Genomic DNA, 14,665 nt, shown 5'->3' with positions numbered 1-14,665 from the left:
GGGGGGGGGGGGGGGGTTATTGCTGTCAGTGACACCTATGCTGGGGGGAGTCTTTCTGACATCATCATGCACAATGCAGGGTCCATAGCCCTGCATTATACATGAGGATGTCTGAGAAACAGTCCGCAAGCAAGAGAAAAGGGAAGGAGACATTATTTTCTAAATAGTGGACACCAATTATATCTTACCACATCACTTTTGACAGTGTAGATGCGATCAGCAAGACTTTCCACAGCAATCCACTTCACTGGCATCTTAGCAATACGTCCCTGGCGATAATAATCACCGCTGTATATTTTTTTAGACAGCCCAAAGTCAGCGACACAAACAGTCATATCGTCTCTCAACCTAGAAATCAAGAGACGACAATAATACAATCTGCTATATTAACATAACAGAAGCCTCACATCAGTTTTACAAGTCATAGTTTGTCTTCTTGCGTCATGCGTTACGAGGCCTAAACTGTTGTCACAAAAGTACCACAGTGTCACTACCGCTAAAGCAGGCCACCCACAACTTAAATTTTGGCTGATTCTTGTGGAATAGGCCAATATTTGATCCCTTAGTAGCCCTGCTGGCACCACCCAGTCTAACAAGATTAGATTTTCCAAAAGTGGTGGAAAGTTAACTGCTGAACAGTGCCTGCATCCAATCAGTGTGTAATGAATACAATAGTGAATGAATGTGAATCAATAATGAAATGCAATGCAAATGTGCTTATTTCTCACCTCTGCGTTATTGCCTGGACTCATTTGTAAAAAAACTTCCCTACCCCACTGACCTGTCTCCGCTGATAGATGTCCCTGTTTGTTTGGTTTATCAACTTGTGTTGTTTGATGTCCACTGTACTTGTGTGTGTATATCTAACTATGATGTTTCAGTTATTTATATGAAATCATGTCTGGAGAACTAAGGGATCTATGTATAACATTAAGAAAGTCATCCGCACACCAATGTAACATGCCTTTATTAGAGGCTAAGAATACATGTTACACTAGTGAACAGCAATGTTTTGGAACCATAAACGGTCCCTTCATCAGGCAAACATAATAAAAGCATGTTGATACATTGGATCTTGGTGCGCAGGTGAGTTTCTTCAGGTTTGGATTTACACGGCGCCATCTGCAAGTAATTCCAGCACCCACCTGAACATATTGGCATTCTGGTCTGGAGTACGTTGGGAAGTATACCATTATTTATAAATGTTTTTACAAAAGATTGACACAACTTTCACCTTTATTTTATACATTTATAAATGGTAACTCTAACGGGCTGATGTAAGAGGCTTTGCTGAGCTTACAGCTGGGTAAATGCCGTTGCATGGCATTACAGTCGCTAGATGGCACTGAGTAGAATAGGAAATGCTTCTCAAATTCCATTTTAGTGGCTGTAATGCCATGAAAACAGCATTTAAACATCAGTCCCTGATTCTAAAATACTGCGCCTCAAAAAATACTTAGCTACACAAAAGATACAGTTTGTAGGGGTTAATGGGAAGTTAAATTTGTATTCTTCTGAGTCTGGTACCCAGCATCATCACTCAGGAAGGTTTCTGCTGAGAATGCCCGATTGTCCACAGAGCTTCAGCAATTCTTTATTATGATCTGTTTTGATTCCACAAATAAACTAGGATGTATCTGAACAGGGGTGCTTGAGAATGATCCCTGCCATTACTCACATGCAGTTGCGGGCTGCCAGGTCTCTATGAAGGAAGTTTTTGTTGCTGAGGTACTCCATTCCAGTAGCAATGTCAATCATAAACTTCACCAGAGTCTGTAATGCCACATGCTAAAGAGAAAGATAAGAACATCTTAACCGATTGTATGAAATACCAGAAACATTACAGAAAGTCATTTTCTTTCTGATAGCTAACCTGCATTTTTTTCTGTGAATATTGCCAGAACACACCGTAATTATGGCCATATCTGTACTATACATCAGAGGTTCTGGATACACAGATGGCCAAAAGGGGCAAAAAGAAATAATATGAATGACTCTGTCCACTTGTCCATAAGCAGACAATGAGCTCCTTGTTTTAGGATTTTGTGCTGGAGGTGAGCTTTTCAGTTCCTTTTGTATGGCCTCACTAGGACCGTCCTTTCTACCTACCTTTGTATGGCCTCCCCTAGACATTCAAGCCCTACACCACTGAGTAAAGCCATATCCTGCACTGGTGAGGGCTAAGAAGCCTGACACAGCTACATGCAAGTTGTTAACACCAGCTCTGTAAGATTATGGCTATATCTGCACTATACACCAGCGGTTCTGGATGATTTGCATGACTCTGCCCAATTACCCATGAGCAGAGACTAAACTCCTTGTTATTGGGTTTTGTGCTGGAAGTGAGGACCTTCCATTATAAGAAGGCAATTCTGTGTGGTCCACTATTTTAAAATATTGATTTTAATTTGGTATTTGGTAGTAGATACTAAAAGTGCAACTGAAGCCATTTTTTTTAGTTTTGGATATAGTGAAGAGGCATTAGAACCCCTGTCAGGATTTTATTGTTGTCTATGTCCCCTTTAAGGAGAATCGCCCACTATATTTGTCCTGGTGACTCTTATTATTGAAAGTGAAAGAAAATCCCAAATTTTGGGTTGTCATCAGAACAGGAATAGATACGAAATCCTACAACGGGGTCACTAGTTCTGGTGACCCTGATGACCACAAGGGATTTCCCTCTCTTTGGAGAAATGTCCTCTTACTTCCTGTTGTGGCTATCCGACAAGTAGTGAAATCTACCCAAAGGGACACAGATGCAAAAAAAGCTCACGGGGGTTATAACCCTCCCTTATTCTATACAAAACGAAAAAAAGTTTTGGCTTTAGTTCTAATTTAAGATAAAAAAGACATATTGTATGTAATTTATTTGCATTACCAGTGCTGAAATTCAATGAACATAAAACTAATGAATAATAATAGGGATTTAGCTCAGGGTTGTCTGATTTTAATCCATTTTCCAAAAACATACATGTTTTTGGGGCTCTGCTGCCTGGACAGCTAGTGATCCACATCACTGTGTTTGTATGGATAACCAGTCAGACAAGTTTATCATAGCCGGCTATTCATCCTAACCAGCAATGGTTAACTCATTAATCAAACAGAATGCATAGCCAGATATTCATTCATTTCTTAGAAAATCCATATCTTTTGTTAAATAATAAGTATAACCCATTCTCAATAATTGATAACAATTTTATGAGAAAAGTTTCTCCGTCCTAAAATAATGTTCTATGCAATTTACCTGAGGACCAGATCCGATTCTGGAGGAGAGAAGAAAACTGTGCAAGTCTCCATATTTCATGAAGGGTAGAATAACCATGGGTTTGGGAATTCTTCTAGGACCCACTTCTAGGCAAACTCCTGTATTGGAAACATACAGAAAGCCTGATTACTAAAACCTTGCTGACACTGTTATATAGGTGTACGGTATTCACTATCCATTCCAGAATACTCGTATGCGCATGAATTTCTGCCCATGTGTGTGTTCAAGCTCACAAACAATCTTTTGGTAGGTTATACAGTTTCTACATATTTGTATATACAGTACATAAAATTATACACTAATACTGTACTATATTACTACACAATAGTAATACTTTAATATAAAACGATTACAAAAATGGCAGTATGGCAGAAGTGGATAAAATAGCAGCAAAACATTTATTTTCCTAATTCTAGGATTTAAGTATTTTGTTATATTCAAACAAACAGTCTTGCTCTGATGAGCAGAGGAAGTGTAAGATCAGATATAGGCTGTTTCAAAAACAGGGATGTGCATTTGACTTTATTGAATGTATGTGTGCATAGTCCCAAGCTTTGTATGTGAGGGCAAGCTGCATTTGTATTTAGTAAATTGGAGAAAGCATAGCCTCTGTTTGCCTGAAAATATTTCGCCCCCATTCACACCTGACCATGAATGTGTTTATGCAATTTGTCAACTTTTGGCACTTTTGTTTAGGCATTTGCAGGCTTAAAACACTCACATTATGCACATTTTTCAGGTGCTCCTATTACAGTCTATGGGTCCATAATTTCACGATTCTGCCCAAAAAAAGCTCAGGCATTTTTCAAGCTACAACGATGTTCGGGTGTAAATGATCACTATTGAAAACAATTGGGATTCTTCATCTTGAGTATTGTAGTGCCAGGGGAAATGGTGTAAATGAGGGTTTAGGTCTGTTCTACATTTGACATATAGAGTACTGCATTAGGTCCCAACAGTATATAAACACAGATGTGATGGCCTGTATATGTAATGTATTAAAATAAGGGGAATGGTAATGTAGATCAAGCTGAACAAAGGCTCTTCCATTTTTTAAGAGGCATTTATAAAGCGGTATGCAATGATTATGTAAAGTGACCCTTGCCATTCCTCTTGATGTCCGATTTACCAGTACCTGTGCATGGAGGCTGGGTTAAGCTTTTGGTTGCTTTTTCATGTCATAGCTGTCCAGCAGATGTGAAAACTGTAAAAATACACTTTGCCTACTTTCTTTTGGCTTCCTTCCTTCATCCCTCCTTTTCCTATTAGATGGTACTTTTCTATTGGCTGACCTCAAGCAATAGAAAAAAATACATATAATAATTTTAGTCAATTGAGAAATCAGGGATGATGTCACTGTATCCAGACATACTCTAAAAATTGTCTTTGCCTTCATAGGTCTAGGTTTTCACAGCTGCTATCTAGTAATGACATGAGAGAGAGAGAGCAATAAAGAGCTTAGACCCACCTCTATGCCCAGGAACTATAGTATGTTAGATTAGATAGCAAGACAAATGGCATCGTTCACTTTTTTTTTCCAGTTGCCAAGATCTGGCAAGATGTAAAACCTGTTTAGGACCACAAACACTGAAAGTGGCCAGCCTTATGCTAACAATCAGGAACCAATCAGCATGGCTCCTGTAAAAAAATACACGAGCAGGGCATCATAAGTGTACCAAATGAAGGTGTGTATATTTTTCTAAAATGGGGTATAAAAGAGGATTTCAGTTGCCATATTTGTCAGAGAGTTATTGTCAAATTAATTGACGCATACTAGGGTTCGATGACATCTGTTCATAAAAGGGTTAATATATGTTTTGGATAGAAGGAATTCTGCAAAACATAAAACCTAATAAAAATGGCCGGTATTAGGCGGCTCAATGGTGGCATATTTAAGTACGGACTTCTTTATTTGCAGATACTTAATCTTACCCAGCAGATTAATAACATTAAGGTGATTGAAGTCCTTCATACATGCAGCCTCACTGAGGAATTCTTCTATTTCTCTATGTGAAAAGTTGTCCACTAGAAAAAACAGACAAATAATTCAATATTATTACCATATATTATACATTTGTCAAACAATCCAATTTTTATGAGTGGAACTCCAGCAGGGGCACAAAAGGTAGCAATTGTTTCTTTTCCTAAACACATGGGTGGGTGGCAGGTCTGTCTCTGGTGTACCACTGTCACTCTGTCTATTCTGCGCAGGTTCGCTTCATAACCTTAGCCATTTCCATGCTTCCTCAAAGCTCCTTGAACCCCTAGAAATGCTCGGTATTCTACGTTTTGCATGATGTAGTGCTCATTCCTGAGTGGCCAATCACCAGGTTCAAGCACTGTCACATGAAGGTGAAGGGAAGGTCAATAGCCCTGTGAAAGCTCCAAGACAGAGCCTACATTGGGGCTCTTAAATCAGGGCAGGCGAACAGCGTAACAAGCAAGCTTGGGGAAGAGAAATCTAAGCAGAAGGGGGATAGTCTATCAAGAGAGCCTGTCAATTAACTGGCAAAGTACCACGTTCACTTTAAAAATGCTTCTTTTGGTTTCTCTATACCTCCTACTGCAGCTTTGGAAATATCATTGTGATTTGTGTATCAGTTAGAAGGTACTTTCACGCTCCCACATTTATTATATATTAATGTATATTTATTTGTTCTGTAAAAAATGTAGCACCCAACTAGGTAAGTTTTGTTATGTATGAAGAAAATACAGTTGGGAAACTGGAAGCTCTTTTCATTTTTTATTTTTTTTTGCTGGTTTGAAATTATTTTCACTGAATCAAAAATCTTTACTACTGTTGTGCAAAGTGAATATGCAAAAAAAGTTTTCTTACATTTCATGGTTTTGACAGCTACTTTTTGAGTTGTATCATCAGGATAGTGCAGCTCACCCTCCATCACTGATCCAAACTCACCTGAATGGAAAAGAAGTATAATAAAAAAAGGTTCATAGATAATAAGATGCATTAGCATCTGAGTCCCCAGCGTGCATTCAGTGCACCTTAAGCTGGCCAAACACCTATAGATTATCTGCAGATTTTCTATTGTCAGATGGGAAAAGTGCAACAGATTCCCCCATCTACGCTAAACTGTGTGGATGGAGAAATCTCCCACTGGGCCAAGCTTCAGTATCTTGCTAGTTGGCCCCGCTGGCTGTCAAAATACCTGAACAATCTGATTGGATGCAGGCATTGTTCGGGTGTTTTGAGAGCCAGCGGGGCCAACTAGGAAGATACTGAAGCTTGGCCCCATCCCACAGTTTAGTGTAGATGGAGGAATCTGTTGCACTTTTTTTATTTGGCCATACCAAATCTGCACATAATCTATATGTGCATGTGCATGGCCAGCTCTACTCATGGAGAAGCTAGCCAGGTGCTACGTGGCAGAGAATTACTGATTCCAATTCTGAAAGGAATAAACCTTATCACAGATCTCCTTTAAAGATCCTCATAGACACCTGCAACATACAAACATAATCCAGCTACTGAATTATCTTTTCATAAACATGCATATGATCTTGTTAGTATGCTTGTGTGTGCCCATGGTGGAAATAAGAAGTGTAGGAGGACACCACACCTGCTGTTGGCGTATCTATGGACAAACCAATAGCGATAGTCTGGAAAGATCCAACCTTAACTGATTCTTCCAAATGAATTTGAAATCCAACAGTACCAACAAAGCTATACACCCCAGTTACAATAGTTTTCAAGTAGGAAAAGAAATATGATATTCAATATTGTTTAAATGTTCATTACCAATTATGAAGTACTACATGTTATAAACCTTGATCAGACAATAACAAAAAAATCCAGAAGATGCTGGAAATTTTCTATGATAATGTTCAGAATAGAATATTATATACTGTATAGCTCTGTCCACATTTCTGCAAAGTAGAATGGGGAAATCTAGCCAACTGCAGAGAGTGGCGAAAGTTAAACAGATGCTTGTAAAAGGAAAAACTTTTAAATATATATATATAGACTCTTCACTTCAGAACAGGGCCATCCCTTTAATGAGGCAGCCTGAAGCTGTTGCCTCAGGTAGCATCTCTTTGGGTCACGTGGGAGAAGGCAGCAGGCAGAACGGCCACAGCAATACAGGTTGCTAATAGCTGGGCACGCAGAGCCCTCACACATCTCCCTGCTTGCTCCCCACCAGCACTCACCCCACCACTGATTGCATGCACCCCCCTTAGGCAGCAAAAAGGCTATGGACACCCGTGCTCCAGAACATTGGCACTCGGGGAAAAAACAAATGTTTGCTGTGCAAATATTTAAAGCTGAACTCTGGGTATAACATTTTATGTATACTTACATTGGTACAGCTTGGCCTAATGTAAGTATATATAATTTATCTCTAGCAGAGCCACAGGGATCCTGTAAAACACTGAAGTAGCCACTACAGTGCTTTGCAGAAGTCTGCCAGGTCCTGTATGACTCTGTGCTCTGCAGCTTCCCCTCTGCTCTGAAAACACAGCAGGTTGTTTGCTTGGCACAGCAGCCATTCAGAGAATATTTAGTATTTTTATAAATAAATATAAGGTGTTCTCTGTTTGGATAAGGGGCAGTGATGTCACAATCTGCCTCTCGCCTTGTATGTATTGATTACAATACTAGGAATTCTGTGAATGGGTGCTGTGCCGAGCAAACAACCCCCTGTGTTTTCACAGCAGAGGGGAAGCTGCAGAACGCAAAACCATACAGGACCAGGTTGATCGCTGTAAAGCACTGTAGAAGCTCCGGCTACTATAGTGTTTATAGGATCCCCGTGGCCCAACCACCCAGACCAATGTAAGTATATATAACAATTCATAACTGGAGTAATGTAACTCGCCCAATATGCTGCCAGGTTATGATGCTTACCCTCACCCAACACCTTTCCTAGAGTCAATAAGCTTCTCTCGACCATCACATCTTCCAGTTTCTGCTGCAGATCTTGACTGATCCCTAATGTACTTACTGTAAGAAATGAGGAAAAAGTTATCAAATGTACAGGCAATTATTTAGTTTTAAATGATGAAAAGATTCAAATGACATGCCCAATAGGTGCCAACTCTTCAGTAATAAAATGTACACTGTCCGGCCCAAAAAAAGTCACCACCTGGATTTCAGGCAGTATCAGCTGCTTAGCTGCTTCAGCTGGTCAGGTCTAGGTTCTGCAGTGTTATGTCCTCAAAAAAATTAGGTCAGCTGCTTACCTGAATATACGTAATGACCAGGTTTTTCCATCAATGGATTTTTTTCTTACCTGATGACAATGCCAGGGTTCATCTGGCTCGAATTATGAAAGAGTGGTTCAGGGAGCATGAGGCATAATTTTCAAACATGGATTGGCCACCCCAGAGTCCAGACCTTAACCCCATTGAGAATCTTTGGGATGTGCTGGAAAAGATTTTTCGCAGTGGTCCAAATCTCCCATGATCACTACAAGATCTTGGTGAAAAATGAATGCAACTCTGGGCGGAAAAAAACGTTGTGACATTGCATAAGCCTATGGAAACGATGCCACGGTGAATGTGTGTTGTAATCAAAACTAAAGGCGGTCCGAGGCAATATTAGAATGTGTGACTTTTTTTTGGCCAGGCAGTGTATATGTCTTCTATACGTAGACATGAGATGACTGTCCTCAAGACAATTATCATGGCAGGAGAATTAACAGTCCTTATGCCCATGAGTAACAGCATACAGCAGCAGACACCCCTAGCAACCAATTTTGGGGGAGATAACAACAGGCTATGCTGTATATTATTAGACAATTGCTGTTGTTTATTCTCAGGATGGAACTAAAGGTATTTGGTTGAGCCCCCTCCTTCTTCCAAAATCATACTAACTTGGGTGATCTCGTTTAAACAAATGAGCTCCAGAGTTTTGAGTGGAGCAGCAGTGGTCAGAACCTCTGTCACTGATTTATCAATTTGTTGCTATTTGTGTTCTCATTGGGGACAATTTCCCCTCATTTTCTGTCCAAGTGACAGTAACCATAAAGGCATGAGATACCTCCAATGAGATGCATACATCAATAAAACACTTGGGAAATAAAACAGCGTGGGGCTTTTCACTGCTGTCAGGTAGCTCTCCACTCTTTTCCAGTGCCAGTAATGGAGTTCTTTGGTACAGAAAGTGAGAAGAAAGTTCGCCATTTGAGAACCAACCTGCAACACAAACTTGACAAACGGTTCTAACTTTTAACCATACTATACACAACTGAAATAAAGGGCTGGAATTACACTTTAAGGACAATGAACTGCAGTGGAAAGATACACTAAAGGGTATTTATGGTCAAAAACTAAAATAAATATATTTAATATGAAAAATAAATATGTATTTCTATACTGAATTTCCATAAGTTCTATCCCACTCTTAATAACCATATCCATCTACAAATGTATAAACGTAATTATTTAAGATGACCATAGGATAGAATTCCTCAATGCACTGACAGAATTTCACTCAGCCCTGTGAATATGCACTTCCCAACTCTCACTGAGCTTGCCTTCTAAACTACGACTCAGTTTCTTGCTGGAAGCAATGCCAGTATGTCACTTGGCCATTGGAGTCTATAATCATGGACATTCCAGGCCATGCTAGGACTCTATAGCCCTCTTGATGCCTAAACTGCTAACAGAAGCTCCAGGCACATTGATGCAGGACTACAATGCAAAAGGTTGCTCTGTCTCAGTGCTGCCCTAACCCTCAGCCGTCCTGAACACCTCTAACAGCAAGCAACAGGTGAGAAAAAAAAAGAGCAAGCAGAATAGAAATCTAACGGATTCCCCCATCTACACTAAACAGCATGAATGGATGACTCTCCATTGCTGAGCTATTGTATTTTGACTGACGGAACCTACTCTCAGGATTCCCTAACAGTGACTGAGGCTGATTTGCCGCAGTTACTGTTCGGCCGCCAATTTTCAGCCAGGCTCCTTTTACAGAGTCGATTGAGTAATCTCTTGTGGACGAACAGGAAGGGATACCCATTTATAAAATGTTGGCAGATTCCTCAGCCAAAATTCTAAAAGTGTATGGCCAGCTTAACACCAGCCACTTTATCCAATTCATAAGTCATAAGACTTTATAAACTGCATGCCAAAATTAAAAAAGAAGCAGGGAGAGACAGCTGAAGTCTGAATGCAAGCTTCACATTTTCCTGTAAATGACGAATTAGCAGGTGCTCTTTCTGACCTCCTGAAATCCCCCTCCCCCCCATCCCATTTCAAACAGAACTCCCAGTAAAATGTTTCTTAACCCTTGTAGTGGGGCCCCCCGCACTGCAAGGGTTAACTGCTTCTTTTGGCTTAGGAGGAACATAAAGTTATACTCACCCAATCCTCGGGGCAGCATGCTCTTAGGACAGTCCCTGTAGCCTCTCTCCTCCTCCTTTGCAGCAGTCTAACGTCCTATGAGTCATCACGTCTTATACAATGTATAGGTCGTATGGACACCGAGGGACAAACCATCACTGCAGTGGAGAAGACATGCTGGAGGGAGCACTGTCACAGCTGGTTGGCTCCAAGGATTGGGTAAGTATATCTTTGTTATTTTTGAACCTAGACAAAAGCGAGCAGTTAAGCAAGGGTTTAGAATACTTTTACCCAGAGTTCTACTTTAAAGACCAATAGTGAGGCATGGAATGCATGAAGGGTGGTCTATAGCTTGACTTTTACAGGCGATGTCAATTCAGCTACCCATATCTTTGCATCTGCTGATCACTTTATCTTTACTGAAAAGCGAATGGCAATCTCATTCTATCATCACTTACTCAGTATACATTTGTATACAGGTTTGTGTTGGTAATCCCTTCATTGTATTCAAACAGGTCTAAATCTGTCAACATGCGGAACAACTTTTATATCAGATAGACACCACATATTCTGTGCTATTGTTAGAAGTTAGTGAGGCACAATTAACTTACGTGTGACTTCAATGGCTTTCCTGTTGTAGGACCTCTTTGCTGTGTAATTCACTACAAAGTCTGAATCATCCGAGCTGACAAAAGCATGTCTAGATAAATAAAATGAAAACATTGCAGTGTAAAGACATTCAGAAACACTGGCAATTTGTCTGTATGTGTGATGAGACACCAAAAGTGCATTCATTCTGCACACATATCATATCAAAACATTGCTTTTGTGGAAAATGACTCGTCTATGCATCAATGTGCGACTGTCTCAGTCCTGGCTATTCACTCACTGCCGTTTGGCCCCTACGAGAATAGGGGAAAACGGCAGCGAGTGAACTGCCTGGGGTTCGGCTGAGCCAATCCAGATGTTGGATTAGCGGAGTCGAACGGCTTCTTCACAGAGCATATTTGGCTGACCGAAGCCAGCCGATGTATGGCTGATTTTGGCCGATGTACGGCTGAAACAGCCGCACGGGGCCCAAGTGAATAGCCGGACGGCATTCGGCTCAGTTCTTCACTTGGCTGCCTTCGGCATTGAAGTTAATGATTGGATGACAGCAGGCAGATTTGAAAGCGGCAGAGTGCTGGTACACCACATGTAATCGTATATGATACGATTACATGCGGTTAGGAATGTATCACTATCCCTGGACAGAATACCGATGCAGCCAGGGATAGTGATTGATTCCTAACCACATGTAATCGATTCATATACTGTACGATTACATGCGGAGTGTCAGCGTTCTGCCACTTTCATATGCAGCTGCTGTCACCAGATCCTTAACTTGAACGGGTGACAGCTGCCGCTTGTGAACTGAAGATTTGTAATTCCTGCTGTAGGAAATTGTAAGTTCCTGCCGCAGGAATTCCAAATCGTACCTACTTTTGAATGAGGGCTAAAATGCTATTTTCCTGTCCAATAACTGCATTTCTACTGACCACTGAGGCACCCACATTGTTTAGTGGCATGGCATTTGTCAGGGCTTAGCATTTGTGTTTGATAAGGCTCTTAAAAGGGCAGATTGCACCCCCTTTGTCACAAGCCATGCGGTTTGATAATATATTGCAGAAATAAAGTCAAGAATCGTCTTAGTAGTAGCGAGATATACAGTATGTCTAATATGCATACCTACTCTGTGGAATCTACTTGTCATATATTATGGCTGCATGTTACTTAAACTACAAAGAGTCTTGAGACCCCACTCAGCGGCTTCTATACCTCTTTTCTTTCAAACCCATGATTAGATGTAGGCACCCTTTTCTAGATCAAAAGAAACAAAGCGCTAAAGGTAGCTGTAAGCTGTAAAGGTCACCTGTTACCCGAGAGGGACAGTTTGGATCAATCTTAAGTACACTGCTATTTTTTGCACATTTTTATATTTGCACATGGAAACCACCTTTCACTTGGATTTTTTAAGCATTGGACACTGATTTTGACGTTTTAAACATTGTTCGTTTATTTATTCCATCTGAATGAATTTTAGTGGTTTTAATTGATTTTTGTATTTTGGTTAGACTGGTTATATCTATACTTGTTTATGAAGCTAGTCCTGTTTTATACTTTTATATTAGCTTCCATACTGACCTCGCCAGAATCAATTATAGCTTATTCCTTTGCTCATACAGCTACCTTTAGCGCTTTGTTTCTTTTGATCATACTAGGTTCCACCTTTTTCAGAGCAGCTTGGGGTATAACTATTCACATTTATTCACATTTATTCACATTTATTCTTATTTTATTAATTTAATTAATTTAATTTATTACTAAATTTTATTTTTCCAGAAGCGCAGATTTATTTGTTCACACCCTTTTCTAGATGTGGCCATAGAAAGGAGAAATAAAAAGTAAACAAAATTGTAAGTGTTAAGCTTTGGTCTTTCATAATTCTCGAAAAAAGTAGGGTTAATAGGAGTCTATTGGCATCTCACAACCTAGACAGGAGAGTAAGAATTTCATATAAAATATGAAGGACCTCTAGTTTCAAATTTTCACTAGTGCCCAGTGTTTTTAGTTACCTATTGTTTTTACATCTAGCCCAGACCATGTTGACATACATGGAATGGAAAAAGCCAAATTCACAGATTCTCCTTCCACATAGTAGTATCCCTAGCTACAAAATCACTCAACAATACTTTTACTAACTCGGGAGACACCCAGCCAACAGGATGTGACATTTTAACTCCATGATGTTCTACCTTCTCAGATCATGTGCTCACTAGGCATGATGGAATCATAACAACATTCTTTGTACTTGCTTCATTTCCCTGGTATTCCATGTATGCTCTGTTTAAACTAAAGGTCCCGCTCTGATATTAGTGCTGTATCAGAGAATGAATCATAAAAATAACACAGGGAAGGCAGAAGCTATTGTTTTCGGTTTGTCTTGAGTCATATGCTCAGAAATTACCTTTTGTTCACCAGGTGGCAGTTTATATAATGCTGGTGAACTATATGATTACGTATTTCTATCCATTATTACCAAGCATGTTCAAAATAGCAAGTGTATCATTCAGATGTTGGAAAAGGCAAGCAATCCACTTTCAGTTATTGGGAACAGTTGGTTTATAGGAAATGACAAGTGATAATTTTGATAACGAGAAGTTTTAGTCATACTTTGCCTAGTCCAGTGACCTGATGTCTGGTGTTAAATATTATAAATATTTATTTATTCACAATTATTTATTAGGATGTTCAAATCCATAAAAAAAATGAAAATATGAGAAAATCATCCATAAATCATTTTTGTATTTCTGTTTTAACAGTACTTTTAAAATACCACAGTTCTTTTAATTATATCTGGGGGTGATTACTAACTTTAAAAATACAAACTCCTCCATCTACCTGTTCTTTCCCCAAGCTTTGAGGGCTATCATCACATACTCAGCTGCTGTAAAAAAAAATTGCTCTGTTTCAATTTGGCTTGTCTGAGTCTACACTGTAACTGTAGCTGATGAGTGATATAGGAATCTGCTCCAAATGCAAAGTTTAGCTAACCCCTCTCTAGCCCCCAGTTTTTGTAGTTCCACACATCCAGTTGTGAAGAGCAGAGTGCAGTATCTTAAAGGAGCCCTGAAGCCCCCCTTTGTTTTCAACACTGATCCTGAGGTGTGTACTTGTACTGAAGCTACACTTCTTCTGTGTTTCATCTGGACTTCATTGGTGAGATACCCCCACCAAAATGCCATATTGTGGCACTGTAATTCTTCTCTTGTGGTAGGGATAGACACCCAAAATAATGCAGGAAAACATCACCAAAGGAATCTCTGAGAAGAATAAGAGCCTGACAAGTGATTCAGCCCACCTGTACTCACAAAAACATTAGCTGATCTTTATCAAAAATATATACATGCTTTACTACTCTTCATATTACTATTGTTGATTCAAGCATATAAGATGTTTCAAGCTTCAGGCTGTGCATATACATAGGAGAATAACTGCCCTCCACCACTTTAAACTCACACTATTATTATATTATAAATATTATAAATATAAATTGCT

General features: G+C 39.7%; 1 protein-coding gene across 1 annotated transcript in view; it reads right to left on the bottom strand.

The window, feature by feature from the left end:
- Positions 1 to 14,665, bottom strand: part of MERTK (MER proto-oncogene, tyrosine kinase) — a 92,820-nt gene that overhangs the window by 5,595 nt on the left and 72,560 nt on the right. The window contains exons 11-17 of the mRNA XM_018573038.1: positions 11,179 to 11,267; positions 8,130 to 8,225; positions 6,102 to 6,182; positions 5,198 to 5,290; positions 3,245 to 3,363; positions 1,679 to 1,788; positions 189 to 348 (exon numbers count right to left, since the gene is read on the bottom strand). Of these exons, the coding sequence (XP_018428540.1) occupies positions 189 to 348; positions 1,679 to 1,788; positions 3,245 to 3,363; positions 5,198 to 5,290; positions 6,102 to 6,182; positions 8,130 to 8,225; positions 11,179 to 11,267 (748 nt within the window). The remainder of the gene's footprint in view (positions 1 to 188; positions 349 to 1,678; positions 1,789 to 3,244; positions 3,364 to 5,197; positions 5,291 to 6,101; positions 6,183 to 8,129; positions 8,226 to 11,178; positions 11,268 to 14,665) is intronic.

This window comes from Nanorana parkeri, unplaced genomic scaffold (genome assembly GCF_000935625.1).
Source record: "Nanorana parkeri isolate BGI_ZX_2015 unplaced genomic scaffold, ASM93562v1 scaffold46, whole genome shotgun sequence".
In the NCBI taxonomy this organism is placed as follows: domain Eukaryota; kingdom Metazoa; phylum Chordata; class Amphibia; order Anura; family Dicroglossidae; genus Nanorana; species Nanorana parkeri.
Note: the sequence above shows the minus strand (reverse complement) of the source record. Positions and strands in the feature narration are given on the sequence as shown.